Source organism: Microcaecilia unicolor, chromosome 10 (assembly GCF_901765095.1).
Source record: "Microcaecilia unicolor chromosome 10, aMicUni1.1, whole genome shotgun sequence".
Lineage (NCBI taxonomy): Eukaryota > Metazoa > Chordata > Amphibia > Gymnophiona > Siphonopidae > Microcaecilia > Microcaecilia unicolor.
In genome coordinates this window covers 110531989-110546558 of record NC_044040.1, presented here as the reverse complement: position 1 = coordinate 110546558, position 14570 = coordinate 110531989, and the positions used below count along the sequence as shown (strand labels likewise).

Sequence of the window (14570 nt, the reverse complement as noted above, 5' to 3'; positions counted from 1 at the left end):
GCCCTCGCCCTCCGACGCCATGTGCCACGAGGAGAAGAATCGGGGAACCCCCGCCCGCTATAAAAAGGTAAAATTACCTGCTGTCCGCTCCGAGTTGTAACGACCTGGTGTCCCAGTGAGTAGCTGCAATAGACGCTTAAATAAACGTCGTAATAAACGCCTTTAAAGACGTTTAAAATTTTTTTTTTTTTTTTTTTTTTTAACGGAGCCAGCGGGAGGGGGGAGAAAAGGAGGGACCTGGCACCACCAGGTTTGCACTTGCTCAAAAGAGCCCTCAACCCCAGGCACTCAACAAAACCTAAAATTAGGCTTGGAGGCCTAGCCAGAGCTGCTGCTGTGTGTGACCACCACCTGCTGAGATAGAGAACATACTGAGGAGTTTCCGGCAGCACATGACCACATATAGGGAGGCAAAAGTTTGCTCTCTATCTCCACCTGCTGGTAGATGGACACAACCCACCAGTCTATGGATTGATCAGCTTGATGATATGGAATGTGGATAATTTATGCAAATTGATGCAAATATTGCAAAGTCAACCTTAAATCGATACCTTCTGTATCACTGCAAGAAATTAACTTTAAGCTTTCTCACAGGGGGCTATAAAATGAAATTATGGGACACTAATACTTGATGGAGGTATAAGCGGGGCAGGGGGACATGGCTTCACTCATTCTTAGAATGTCCAGTTTTGGGGAAATCTGTGGAACCATAGCTGGGGTTTTGGGAAGAGCTCCACCACTTACACGCTGTTGTTGTTGGAAGATTGAGCACCTGATGAAGGCCAGGATCGAGAACGTATTATGTCTAATGCACAGAAAAAGTTTACCCTCTCTGCAATCATGTTGGCTAAGAAGCTAACACTGAAGGACTGGATCAAGGATACCTCCCCCAGTGCCTTTGATCTGAACACAGTGGATGACAAGTTTGGATGGATTTGAACTTCGCTCTTATGCCCACAGTATTAAGCCCCGGTTAAAAGCATATGTTCTTTGGAAAAAAATGTTTACGCCTTAATAGCTCTCCAAAGACAGCTTGATATTGTTCCTATATTTTGTATAGCTCTGCAGTTTCACACCTATTATCTGGTTTACATTTTCTCACCGTGTCTGACAGGTGAGGGGATGGATGTCTGTGTGCTAGGAACATTGAGCAATGTGTGCATGGTGTTTCTGAGGTTTCTATAATAGTTTCAGCTGAATGAACGCAGCTTTGTTGCATTAGAAATGGGGGCTGCTCAATTTCTCTGAAGTTTAGGGGCCGTGCATTCATTGTACTGGGATTTTGGGTAACATTGCCCCTTGTTGTGGTTTGTTATAGTATTCCTCTCATAAGTACTTGTGTTTATTCCTGCTGAATGTTTAAATCAAGTTTAAAAAAAAAAACTGCTGCTGAAACCTTTCCATGCATTCACTACCCTTTTAGTGAAGAAACATTTTCTGATCTTGCCCTTGAGGCCACTTCTATGAAGCCTCGTACAAATGACTTCTTGTTCTAGTATGTTATTTCTTGTGAAAAATGATCACTTTGCTGTATATCTTTCAAGTAACTCCACCATATATGCCTGCAGTGGTGTGCCGGACTTGGCTCACAAGAGCCGGTTGTTAAATTTTTCAACATTTTGCGAGCTGGTTGATAAATTCCTTCATGCATGGCCACAATCTGTTTGCCTCTCCTCCCTGGAGCCACAGGGTCCCTGCACATACCTGAATTGAAGCCACCCTGGTGGTCTAGTGGATTCCTCGAGGCAGGAAAGATCTCCAGTCTTTCCTGCCCACTGCCAGTGCTGACCCTCTTACTTCCGTATTGCTCTTTAAAAATGGCTGCTGAGACTTCCAGTGGCAGGCTTGCGAGACTTCAAATGAAGTCTTGCAAGGCCACCATTGTAGGTCTCGACAGCCATTTTAAAGAAGATGCAGAAGCAAGAGGGTCAGCGCCAGCAGTGGGCAGGAAAGACTGGGGATCTTTCCTGCCCCAAAGAATCCACTACATATGAACATGGCATTTGATTTGGGCTATAAATATCTGTTGTTTAATGGGGGTCTTATGGGAGCTCTGACATGAGAGGGAAAGGAGAGCAAGAGTAATGCATCGCCATCGCCCCCCCCCCCCCACCTGTGCGCCCCCCTTCCCCCAAACTGCAGGGCAGGGAGAGCCTGTTAAAAATCTACCAGCATACCACTGCCTGCCTGCCTGATCTCTGATGGCTTTTGATGCAGATCTTACACTAGTTTGGAAGGATGTAAAAATGCTGCATTTTTCTTAATGACAGCTGTACACTTATAACAGAGTTCAAAAGTGGAGGGGAAAAAAAAGACTCCATGCAACACAAAAAGCATACAGTAAATCCAGGCAGGAAAATACTGAAAAGGCATGCAGCTAAGACATTCATAGCTAGGTCTTTTATTCATATGTAACCTGTAAATGGAGATAAAAGTACTGTGACACTGTTATTCATAACAGTGTCACAGTACTTTTATCTCCATTTACAGGTTACATATGAACTTGGATTATTGAAGGAAGTTCCTGAAAGAAAAGTTCCTTACTAGAAAGATATCTGCATAACCAGCCAATGATTCTACCCCTTCCTGGATCCGTGCTCCTCCAGAGTCATTGAGTCCAATGATAGGAGCTCCCACCATCACAGCCTGGTCCATGATCTGGGGGCGGGGGGGAGGAAAGACAGATATTATTTAGCTTCACTAAATTATATTAAACTAACTAAAGTGTATAAGACAAGGAATATGCATCAACGGCAGTTGAAATACAGAACACACTAAAGCAGGGGTTCTTAACCCAGTCCTCGGACACACCTAACCAGTCAGGTTTTCAGGATACCCACAACGAATACGTATGAGACAAATTTGCACACCATGGAGGTAGGGCATGTAAATCTATTTCATGCATATTAACTGAGGGTATCCTAAAAACCTGACTGGCTAGGAGGCATATTTTCAAAGCACTTAGCCTCCCAAAGTTCCATAGAAACCTATGGAACTTAGCCTCCCAAAGTGCTTTGAAAATATGCCTCTAAGTGTGTCCCAAGGACTGGGTTGAGAGCCCCTGACCTAGAGGAATATCCAACTCCAGCAAGAAGATCAAAACAACCAAGCAGAAGAGGACAGAACTAGTAAGAGCTTAAAATGAGTTATTTTTCAATACAGAATAAACCACAGCAAAACATTTCAAAGTAGAGCTGCATGTCATTTAATCTTTAATCACAGGATAAATTGTATAAACCAGCCAACAGACAATTTTATAATAATCTTGACTGTGTGAGAGATTAACTCTCCCCTCTGCCATTCAGCATCTCCTGTCCCCCCCCCCCCCCTCCAAACACATCCCCCTCTCTCTTTCTCCCCCCCACCAACCTAGCATTGTCCTTTTGTCTCTCTCCCCCTCGCCACCCATCAACTGTCGCTCCCCTCACCATCTAGTATCCCCCCACCTTCCCCCTCCACATACCACCATTATTACATACCAACCCAGCTCTCTACCCAACACGGCACATCTTCCACCTTCCCACCACCACAGCCACCATCTCCCCCCCCCCCCCCCCCCCCCGCCACTCTTCCCACCAGCACCACATTCTGTATTGCCCATGGCTCCTTTTCCTCATGGTTTCCGGACTCCTGATTGTGAGCTATGTAGTATACTGAATCTTTCCAGGTATTCAGTTAGTTGTATGGTGACTATTCCTTCCATTAGCTTTATCAGGAATGGTATGGATACTACAGGTCAGTAGTTTTTTTGTTTTTGTTATATTTGTACCCCGCGCTTTCCCACTCATGGCAGGCTCATGAGTTGTTTACATTGGCTCTCGATTCTTGTTTGCTTTTCGGTATAGGAGTGAGAATATTTCCCATTGATGGTGGAAAGGAACCTCTGGACATGGAGTCAGTCAGCTAGTTGTATATAATGGATTTGAACTTTGGAGATGCGCAATTCATGAGGTTTGTTGGGTATACGTCTATTCGGGAGTGGGATTTGAAGAAGTTCCAAATTAGTCAATCTAATTCAGACCATTTGATGGTGTGGAAGTTATCCCATGTCATATCCATGGGTATTGCCATTTCAGAATGTTTGGTAATTTGGTATTATTGTTGAATTGTGCTCTGATTTTGGCGATTTTCTCTCTGAAATGGACAGCTAGCTGTTCTGCTGTTGGGGAGGATTCCTGAGTCGGGATGGTGATTCCCTCGACATTTGTTAGGTTGGCAACCATTGAGAAGAGATGCTTGGGGTTGTTGATGTCATCAGTTTGGATTAATTATAGTTTTTTTAGCATCAGTTAATTTGATTTTATATCTGGATGCTGCTTTTCTCCAATTTAGTCTTAGTTGTTTTTCTTCCAGATTCTCTCTAGGCGTCTAGATGTTTTCTTTAGTAGCATGAAATCTGCGTTGAACCAGGTTCAATGCGGCTTACAAAGTAAATATAATTACAAAGTCATGTAAAGAGAATATTACTAACTATAGTAACATAGCTATAAAAAGGCCTTAAGAATAAGTGAGATGAACACGGAAAGGTGCAAAAAGATAGGAATAAGCAAAAGGAAAAGGAATGGGAGGGGTGGTGAAGAAAAGACTAGGGGATAAGCATGAAGGAGAATTGGGAGACAAGGACAAGATATAGTGATCATCAGAACAGGAGTCATATGGGTGGGTTAATAAGGTTAATTCGGGACGTTATATTTAGGTGTAGGGTGCAGGTTGTCAAGTCTACATTCTTGGCAAGGAAATCAAAGGAGTCTGTACTAGATGTGTGCCATTTCCCTGGTGGGCAATTGAATAGTATGCATGTCAATGGGTTTAATAGGGTGGTGTCCTCTATTTTACATGCCATTATTTCTAGGTCTGATAAGTGAAATGAGTCCTGTTGTACATAAGGCCTAGACCTCCTCCTTTCTTCAGTTTTCTCAGAACACATAAGAATTTGTAACCTGGAGGACAGATTTAAGAGTGGGTCGCTGTCAGAATGCAACCAGGTTTCTGTGATAAACACCAGGAATGGTGTGTGGAGTTTGTAGATTTCTTCCTATGGTAGGCCTCTTACAAGAGCTAGGCATGTTACAAAAGTCTTTACATTGCTCTGTTTGGTTCTCACAAGTTAGCCTAATAAATTAGCATCTTTGTAAACATACAGTGCTTTCTCAGGACTGAGGAATGACACTTCAAGGATGCAAGTTTGGCTGGAGCTGAGACTATGCCTTTCATATAAGGTGGATATAACCTTGGGATGTGGTGAGAGACTGAGGAGGATACAGTGAGCCTAAAGAATGTTTCAATCTTGGGGAAAGAGGACACAAGGGGATTGTTAGTTTGCTGTGTGACTAACCGCACGCAGAACTGATAACTAATTAGCTAATGGCCACCGACTGTGCACATGCACACACATCAGGAGAGACTGATAGAATACAGGAACAATCCATATATGGCATAGGCTACCTAATGATTCTAGTTTAGGGAAAATCACATGATTTGGGAGAAAACGAAACTTACAAATGGTATATATGTGATAGCCGAGAGAGGTGTTACTGAGCAGTCTTTGCTATTCAGGATTTGCGTCTTGCTTTGCTGTGTGACAACTTGCTCCAGAGAGAACAATTACTTTGTATTTGACTTAGTGAGATATCAATAAAGATTTTACTGGTTGCGCCAACAACTGAGTCTAAATTGTCTCTTATTTTTTCAGCCCCCATGGGGCTGAAGTGTTCCCCCCTCCCAAGGGACAGGGATAACACAAGTTCTATCCAGCCTTTGATTGTAGTGGTTTTGTTTCCAAGCTACCTCGCATTTAGGTAATAGGCAGGAACTGGGATGGTTGTAGAGGGGGGTGTATTCTCCAGGCTTGGTCTTAAAAGGGATTTTTTTTGTGTGTTTTGGTAGGTTTTCCCCTGTCTGTGCGCTTTCTAGCGTTTGTTAGTGTTGTGATGTTGTGTTGCATAGAGTTTGGGTAATCAGATAGGAGCACCCGCACTGTAATTTTTATTGTGGTGTGGAGCACTCCAATTTTCCCTTAGGTGTTGTATGTTGGGTGGGCTTCTTACCTTGGTTTCAGCATTTGGAAGTGGGAGACACGTTAGCGTGATATTGATCTCAGGATGAGACATCCACTCGGGCGTGGATTTAGGTCTCCAGCTGAACACTTGCAGCACATAGAGCTTTTCAGGAGTTGGGGGAGGGGGTTAAAACCTTTAGTACAAACAGCACGTTTTACTGAAGTACTATCTACTTTTGAAAAAGGATAGAAAAGTTTACAAAATACCAAGAATTTCAGTAGGTGGCTCAAAGCCTGGTGTCATCAAGGTTTTAGGTACATAGGAGGATGGGGCAATACATGGAAAAACAAAAGACTATATTGTAACGATAGGCTGCAACTCACTAAGGCAGGAAAAAAATCCCTGGTGAGAAATTCAGAGAATATGCTTCTAGGCATTTAAACTAAGAGGTGGAGGCAGGTAATTTCCAGTGGTCACTCCCAGCTAAAGACAAGATGTGACAGTTGCAAGGAAAGCAATGAAAACAACAATATTAGCAAATTACTTCTTACCAACACAGCAGGAAGTGAGACTAAAGAAAAAACTAAACAGATGAGACTGTCATTGAAATGTAACTGAAAAGCAATGACAACAAATGCTCACAGTCTAAGCAACAAAGTTCATGATCTGCAAGCCCTGATGTTAGAGGCAGACTTAGACATTGTTGCTACCATGGAGACATGGTTCAATGATTCCTATGAAAGGGATGCAAACATATCAGGCTACAATCTATGTAGGAAGGGAAGAGATGGTCGTAAAGGTGGAGGAGCAGCTCTGTATGTGAGAAAGATCACAGCGACAGAAATAAAAGGAGCCTGGGGAAAGGAAGAAGTGATATGGATCACCTTAAAAAGAGATGAAAGAACCTCTGTTCATGTAGGTGTTGTCTACCGACCTCCGACACAATCGGAGGAACTAGATAAAGATCAGGTTACAGATATCCAAAAGTTGGGAAAGAAAAGAGAGAGGTGCTGGGGGATTTCAACCTGCCAGATACGGATCGGAAAGAAGTAGAGAGATCATGGATGCCTTTCAAAGTGCCCTGCACAGACAAATGGAGACGGAACCCACGAGGGAAGGAGTGACACTGGATCTGGTACTTACAAATGGGGAAACTGTGTCTAATGTCCGAGTGGGTGCCCACCTGAGCTGCAGTTATCATCAAACGGTTTTATTTGATATAACAGCTAAAGTGGAGCAACTCAAAACTCAAGTCCTGGATTTCAAACATGCTGACTTTAGTAAAATGTGTGAATACCTGAAGAAAGAGCTAATGGGCTGAGAGGACATACCGAGAAGTGGAAAGGCAGTAGTCTAGGATGAAAGGAGTTATAAATATGGCTACTGAACTTTATGTAAGGAGAGTAAATAAAAGCAAGAGAAAAAGGAAACCAATATAGTTCTTCAAGTAAGTGACTGAGAAAATAAAGGCTAAAGAGTTGGCGTTCATTCATGAAAAACTCAAGAAGAGGAACACAGAGAGGAATACCAGATGAAACTAAAAGAAGCCAAGAGAGATACATCTGGCAAAAGCACAAGCGGAAGAACAAATGGCAAGAATTTTTTCAGATACGTTAGTGAAAGGAGGAAGACTAAAAATGGAATTGTAAGACTGAAAGATGCTGGTGAACAGCTATGTGGATAATGAGGAGGAAAATACAAATGTGATTGGAGAAGAGTGGATGTGGTCCCTCATCGCAAAAGTGGTGACACAGAACAAGCTGGAAACTACAGGCCAGTAAGCCTCACTTCAGTGACTGGAAAAGTAATGGAAGAAATGCTGAAGGAAAGGATAGTGATTTTCCTGGAATCCAATAGGTTACAAGATACGAAACAACATGGTTTTACCAAAAGTAATCGTACCAAACAAATCTGATTGAATTCTTTCACTGGGTGACCAGAGAATTGGATCGAGGAAGTGCGACAGATTTAATCAACTTAGATTTCAGCAAAGCCTTTGACACGGTTCCTCTTAGGAGGCTCTTGAATAAATTTGACAGGCTGAAGATAGGACCCAAAGTGGTGAACTGGATTAGAAACTGGTTGATGGACAGAAGCAAGAGGGTGGTGGTTAATGAAATTCACTTGGAGGAAGCAAAGGTTAGTAGTGGAGGAAGGAAAGGTTAGTAGTGAAGTACCTCAAGGATCAGTGCTGCGGCTGATGCTGTTCAATATATTTGTGAGCGACATTGCAGAAGGGTTAGAAGCGTAAGGTTTTCCTTTTTGTAGACGAGACCAAGATTTCTAGAGTAGACACCATAGAGGGAGTGGAAAACATGAAAAAGAATCTGCAGAAGCTAAAAGAATGGTCTAATGTTTGGCAATTATAATTCATTGCAAAGAAGTGCAAAGTGATGTACACATTAGGCGGCGAGAGGCTGATATACACAGACAAGGAGAGCGATCTTGGGGTAATAGTATCTGAGGACCTCAAGGCGACGAAACTGTGTGACAAGGCGGTGGTCATAGCCAGAAGGATGTAAGCTGTATAGGGAGAGATGCAGCCAGCAGAAGAAAGGAGGTGTTGATGCCACTGTTCAGTCGTTGGTGAGGCACCACCTGGAGTATTGTGTTCAGTTTTGGAGGCCATATCATGCTAAAGATGTAACAAAACTCAAAGCAGTCTAGAGAAAGGCGACAAAAATGATATGGGGCTTGCGCCAAAAGAAGTATGAGAAAAGAATGGAAGACCTGAATTTGCATACCCTATAGGGGATGAGGGGCAGGGGAGATATGATAAATACATTTAAATAATTGAAAGGTATAAGTGTAGAAAAATATTTTCCAGAAAAAGAAAACTGGTAAAACTAGAGGAAATGAGTTGAGGTTGTGGGATGGTAGACTTAGGAGTAACGTCAAAAAATTCTTTTTCATGGAGAGGGTGCTTGATACCTCGAATGCCCTCCCGAGGGAGGTGGTGGAGGAAAAATCTGTGCTGGAATTCAAAAAGGGATAAACACAGAGGATATCTAATTAGAAAATGAATAGAATAAAAAAACAAAACTTAAAGGGTTGCATATGTGTTTGTATGTCAAGTGGTGCTTAGATGGTAACTCTGGCTTTATCGACTAAGAACGTTGCTGGGCTGGCTTATATGGTCTGAGTCCAGTACATAGCAATCCAGTTGTAGGATAGGTTGCAGAGAGCTTTGACGGAACCTCCACTAATTTTGAACGTGAGGACAGTACAGGGCAGACTTTACAGTCTGGGTCCCGAAAATGACAAAACAGATTTGGATAGGCTAGAGTGTTGGAACATAAGGACAGAGCCAGGCAGACTTCTACAGTGTATGTCCCAGAAACACCAAAGAAAGTCCATGATTAGCAAATTTAATTGCCTCACTAGTTACTCCCACCTCTAGATCATTTATAAATATGTTAGAAAGCAGCGGTCCCGGCTTGGTTCCAAGATGGCGCTTTGACCGGACGCACCTGTGTTTGCTGCTGAGGTGACTCCGTTTTTTTCTGCCGTTCTTGCTGCCTCTGTAACCTCTACGATGGGGAAACGGAGGGGGAAAGTCAAGGAGCATTCCTCGGCTCCTGAGGCACCTTTGGCGTGGCGGCAGACGACTCTGCAGTTCCCGAGGCAGCTACCGGGACCTCGGGGAATCTCGACCCTTTCTGCAGCTCTCGAAGCGTCGGCGTCGATTGAGAGCGCTAACGGGGCTTCCCTGAGCCCTGTGGAGCGCATTGCTCCGCCTCAGCCCGGAAGGGAATTGTTGGCAGCCCAAGCAGGGACGGAGAACGAAGGAGTTCAACCCAAACTGCTCAAGGGAAGGACTGCAGCGTTAGAGAATGAACCCCAGCCAAGAGAAGCACTCATTCAATCAGCACTACAGGTATTTCCTCAGGACATTGTTACTAAACTGTCTCAAGTTGGTGCTCAAACTCAACCCCCTCCTGGAGCTTGTGGCGTGCTTAGACCAGCAATTGTGACACTAGAGTCACTATGGGACATGGTACACAACATTCAAATCTCTATGCAAACCACATTAAAAGAAAATACTGACAATATAAAAACTCTTTCAGAAGCTGCGCTACTCCAAGCACAGGTGTTTGCGCAGCAGTCCTCGAAATTGGAAAATATGAATACCAAATTGCAAGAAATGGGAACTTTAGAGACTGCTCTGGTTAAGGACAATATTTTTCTTCATAAACGAACGGAATATTTGGAGAATCAGGCTAGGAGACTTAACCTTAGGTTCCTACATTTTCCTAAGTCTCCTTTAATTCCACCTGTTGAAATGGTCAAGAAATATATGGTGGACATTCTTGGAATGGATAAGGATTCATTGCCCCCCATAACACGGGCCTATTACATCTGGAACCCAAAGGGAGGTGATGGAAACCCCCCAGTGGTGGGGGATGGAATGAATCTAACCTCATTCCTCGAGAGTTCACTGGAAATTATTACTCAGAGGTCTACTATGCTTGTCACTTTTGTTTTGGAGCCTGATCGCAATGCTGTATTAAGACTTTCCTTAAGACATTTAGAAAACCTGTTTATGGGCTCAAAGATCCGTATTTTTCCAGATCTCTCAAAGCCTACACAAACTAGACGCAGGGCCTTTTTGGAACAGCGTCCTAGAGCGTTGGCATTGGGAATAAATTTTGTATTACGATTTCCTTGTATATGTAACTTACTGCTGGAGGGCAAACAGTTTCAATTTGTTGACCCTAAACAGTTAAAAGATTTTCTTGATGCTAGAGTAGATATGAATGTTGTGTGCCCTCCATAAATAGCAGGCTAGGGCCGTTAACCCGAGGTAGCAACTGGGTGTTTTTTTTTATTACCTTTTTTTTTTTTTTTTTTTTTTTTTTTTTTTAATTTATTTATTAACTTTTTCCATTATATTACAAGACATTTCTTGTTCAGGTATAGTATACAGTAATTTACAATATTGTAAAATAATAATAATAAAAAAAAAAGGAAAAAAAGAAACGTGAAAATAAACCTTCACTTAGGAAAATTTATACTCAAGTCCATAAATGTGATCCAAGATTCCAGGAAAATTACGGAGACAAAGTATAAGGAATTAATAAAGATTATACAAAAGCTGCTAAGAAGAGCACAAATATAATTAACGCTTTTCCATTTTCACTGAGGTTATGAGCGAAGACACATGCGACGGCTGTGTAAATACATATTTTCTTTCTTTAAACCTTATTATGCACTTGCAGGGGTACCTTAAAAAGAAAGTACCCCCCAAGTGCAACACCTCAGGCCTAAGAAGTAAGAATTGTTTCCTTCGTCGGCGAGTCTCCTTGGAGACATCAGGAAAAAGTAAAACTTTTAAACCCAAAAAGGGTTTATCTTTATTACGGAAAAACAAACGAAAGAGCAAATTCTTATCTGGTAATAATACCACTGTGGCGACTAACGTAGCCGCAGTCGCCAATTCAGTATCAGAAGTTCAAGTAACAAGGAAATATCAATCGGGGCTTCAGGTACGGAGGTTCCTTTCCCAGGAATATAGTAAACCATAGACATTGGAGGCAGATTCTGTTCCGGAATTAATAAATTTTCACGCATATAGCGTTTCAACATATCTATTGGAGTTACATTCTGAAGTCGAGGAAAATTAGTAAATCTAAGATTATGATTTTTAGTGTAATTTTCAAAAGTTTCCATTTTGTCTCTAAGACTAGTCAAGTCTTTCACCATAATAGGTTGTAGGGTTTCAATCTTCAGAAGTCTCTAATCCAGGTTAACTATTTTACCATTTAAGTCTTTAATCTGTTGATCTTGTACACCTAATTTACTTTCCAAAGATTTCACTTTAGGTTGAAGGTCATTTATCTGCTTAAGAAAAACTTGACCCAGATTGGAAACCAAGTTTTTTTATTACCTTTTGTTGTTCATATTTCTTGATTCTTGGAACCAAATGTTTCTTAATTTGTGGACGAATAGGCCTTGAGATTTATTCTTATATGTATTTCCTGTTTGTAATGCCGATTGCATATTCACAATTTGTAGTGAAATAATGGAATATACCAATAAATAAATAAATAAATAAAAGAAAGCAGCGGTCCCAGCACAGACCCCTGGGGAACCCCACTATCTACCTTTCTCCATTGAGAATACTGACTATTTAACTCTACTCTCTGTTTTCTATCTTTTAACCAGTTTTTAATCCACAATAGGACACTACCTCCTATCCCATGACTCTCCAATTTCCTCTGAAGTCTTTCATGAGGTACTCTGTCAAACGGTTTTTGAAAATCCAGATACACAATATCAACCAGCTCACCTTTATCCACACATTTGTTCACCGCTTCAAAGAAATGAAATAGATTGGTGAGGCAAGATTTCCCTTCACTACATCCATGCTGGCTTTGTCGTATTAATCCACGCTTTTGAATATGCTCTGCAATTTTGTTCTTTATACTAGTCTCTACCATTTTGCCCGGCACCAACGTCAGGCTTACCAGTCTATAATTTCTAAATCACCACTGGAACCTTTTTTGTTTTTGTTTTTTTAAATCGGCATTACATTGGCCACTGGCCCGGTAACATGCTTGATTTTAAATATAAATTACATATTTCTAACAATAGTTCTTCAAGTTCATTTTTTCAATTCTATCAGTACTCTGGGATGAATACTATCTAGTCCAGGCGATTTGCTAATCTTCAATTTGTCAAATAGCACCATTACATCTTCCAGGTTTATAGAGACTTCATTCAGTTTCTCCAACTTGTCAGCTTTGAATACCATTTCTGGCACCGGTATAGTAACATAACAGATGACGGCAGAAAAAGACCTGCACGGTCCATCCAGTCTGCCCAACAAGATAAACTCGTAAGTCCCACTTTTTGTGTATACCTTACTTTGATTTGTACCTGTCTTTTAGGGCACAGCCCTTATAAGTCTGCAAAGCACTATCCCCGCCTCCCAACCAGCCCCGCCTCCCACCACCGGCTCTGGCACAGACCGTATAAGTCTGCCTAGCACTATCCCCGCCTCCCACTACCAGCTCTGCCACCCAATCTTGGCTAAGCTTCTGAGGATCCCTTCCTTCTGAACAGGATTCCTTTATGTTTGTCCCACGCATGTTTGAATTCCGTTACCGTTTTCATCTCCACCACCTCCCGCGGGAGGGCATCCACTACTCTCTCTGTGAAAAAATACTTCCTGACATTTTTCTTGAGTCTGCCCCCCTTCAATCTCATTTTCATGTCCTCTCGTTCTACTCTCTTCGCATCTCGGGAAAAGGCTCGTTTGCGGATTAATACCTTTCAAATATTTGAACGTCTGTATCATATCACCCCTGTTTCTCCTTTCCTCCAGAGTATACATGTTCAGGTCAGCAAGTCTCTCCTCATATGTCTTGTAACGCAAATCCCATACCATTCTCGTAGCTTTTCTTTGCACCGCTTCAATTCTTTTTACATCCTTAGCAAGATACGGCCTCCAAAACTGAACACAATACTCCAGGTGGGGCCTCACCAACGACTTATACAGGGGCATCAAGACCCCCTTTCTTCTGCTGGGTATCTCTCCCAACCCTTCCTCACTGAAGACCAAAGCAAAGAATTCATTTAATCTCTCCGCTATGGATTTGTCTTCCCCGAGTGCTTCTTTTACCCCTCGGTCATCTAGCAGTCCAACCAATTCTTTTGCTAGCTTCTTGCTTTTAATATACCTAAAAAAAACTTTAACTATATGTTTTTGCCTCCAACGAAATCTTTCAAAGTCCCTCTTTGCCTTCCTTATCAGCGCTTTGAAGAGACCATATGTCACATCAATCAGTCTTTATTAAAACACTAGTAAAAAAAGGCCCGTTTCGGAAACAAATGAAACAGGCGCTAGCAAGGTTTTCCTCAGAGTGTGTATGTTTGAGAGTGTGTGTGGGAGAGTGACTCTGTGAGAGAGTGAATGCGCGAGTGTTTGTCTGTGATAGAGTGAGTTTGGGTGCGAGTGTGAGTGAGAGAGAGAGAGCGAGAGAGTGTGCCAGGGGCCCCCCTCCCTCCCAGTGCTAGGGGCCCCTCCATCCCTCCCAGTGCCAGGGGCCCTTCCATCCCTCCTAGTGCCAGGGGCCCCTCCCTCCCTCCCTCCCTGTCCCTGCCTCTATGGTGAGAGGTGCTTGGAGAGGCTGAGGCGTGTAAAACGGGAAAAAGAGAGATAGAGGAAAGTGGCTAGAAGCAAAGGGAGGGGGGGTGAGAGAGAGAGTGAGGGTGAGATCTCCCCATTACTGAGAAAAAAAGTTTTTAAAAATACCTTTGTAAATTCTGAACACTGGGGCTGCTGTGAACACGACCCCTCCCCCTTTTTCTAATACAAATCTTCTCTGCAGGATGCTTCCCCACCCCCATGACAGCCCCTCTATACCTCGCCGCCACCTTGTCTCTGAATGCAAGTGTCACAGCAGGATTGAAAAGTGATCCCGGTGGTGGTGGGGCTGGATTGTCAAAGCCAGGGTTGTGTTTATTTTCTCTTTTTAGCCTTTCACTGCTCTGCCAGCCCTGCTGTGAACACGACCCCCTCCCCCTTTTTCTAATACAAATGTTCTGTGCAGGAGGCTTCTTCCAGAT

At 42.6% G+C, this 14570-nt stretch overlaps 1 protein-coding gene across 5 annotated transcripts in view; it reads right to left on the bottom strand.

Annotated features, from left to right (window-relative positions):
- The window catches only part of PCCB (propionyl-CoA carboxylase subunit beta), an 840377-nt gene that overhangs the window by 577625 nt on the left and 248182 nt on the right, over positions 1–14570 (bottom strand). For 4 of the 5 annotated variants that reach the window (XM_030215921.1, XM_030215920.1, XM_030215924.1 and 1 more), the window contains exon 5: positions 2545–2658. The exons of the other annotated variant lie outside the window; for it this stretch is intronic. In XM_030215921.1, the coding sequence (XP_030071781.1) occupies positions 2545–2658 (114 nt within the window). The remainder of the gene's footprint in view (positions 1–2544; positions 2659–14570) is intronic. 5 annotated transcript variants of the gene reach the window in all.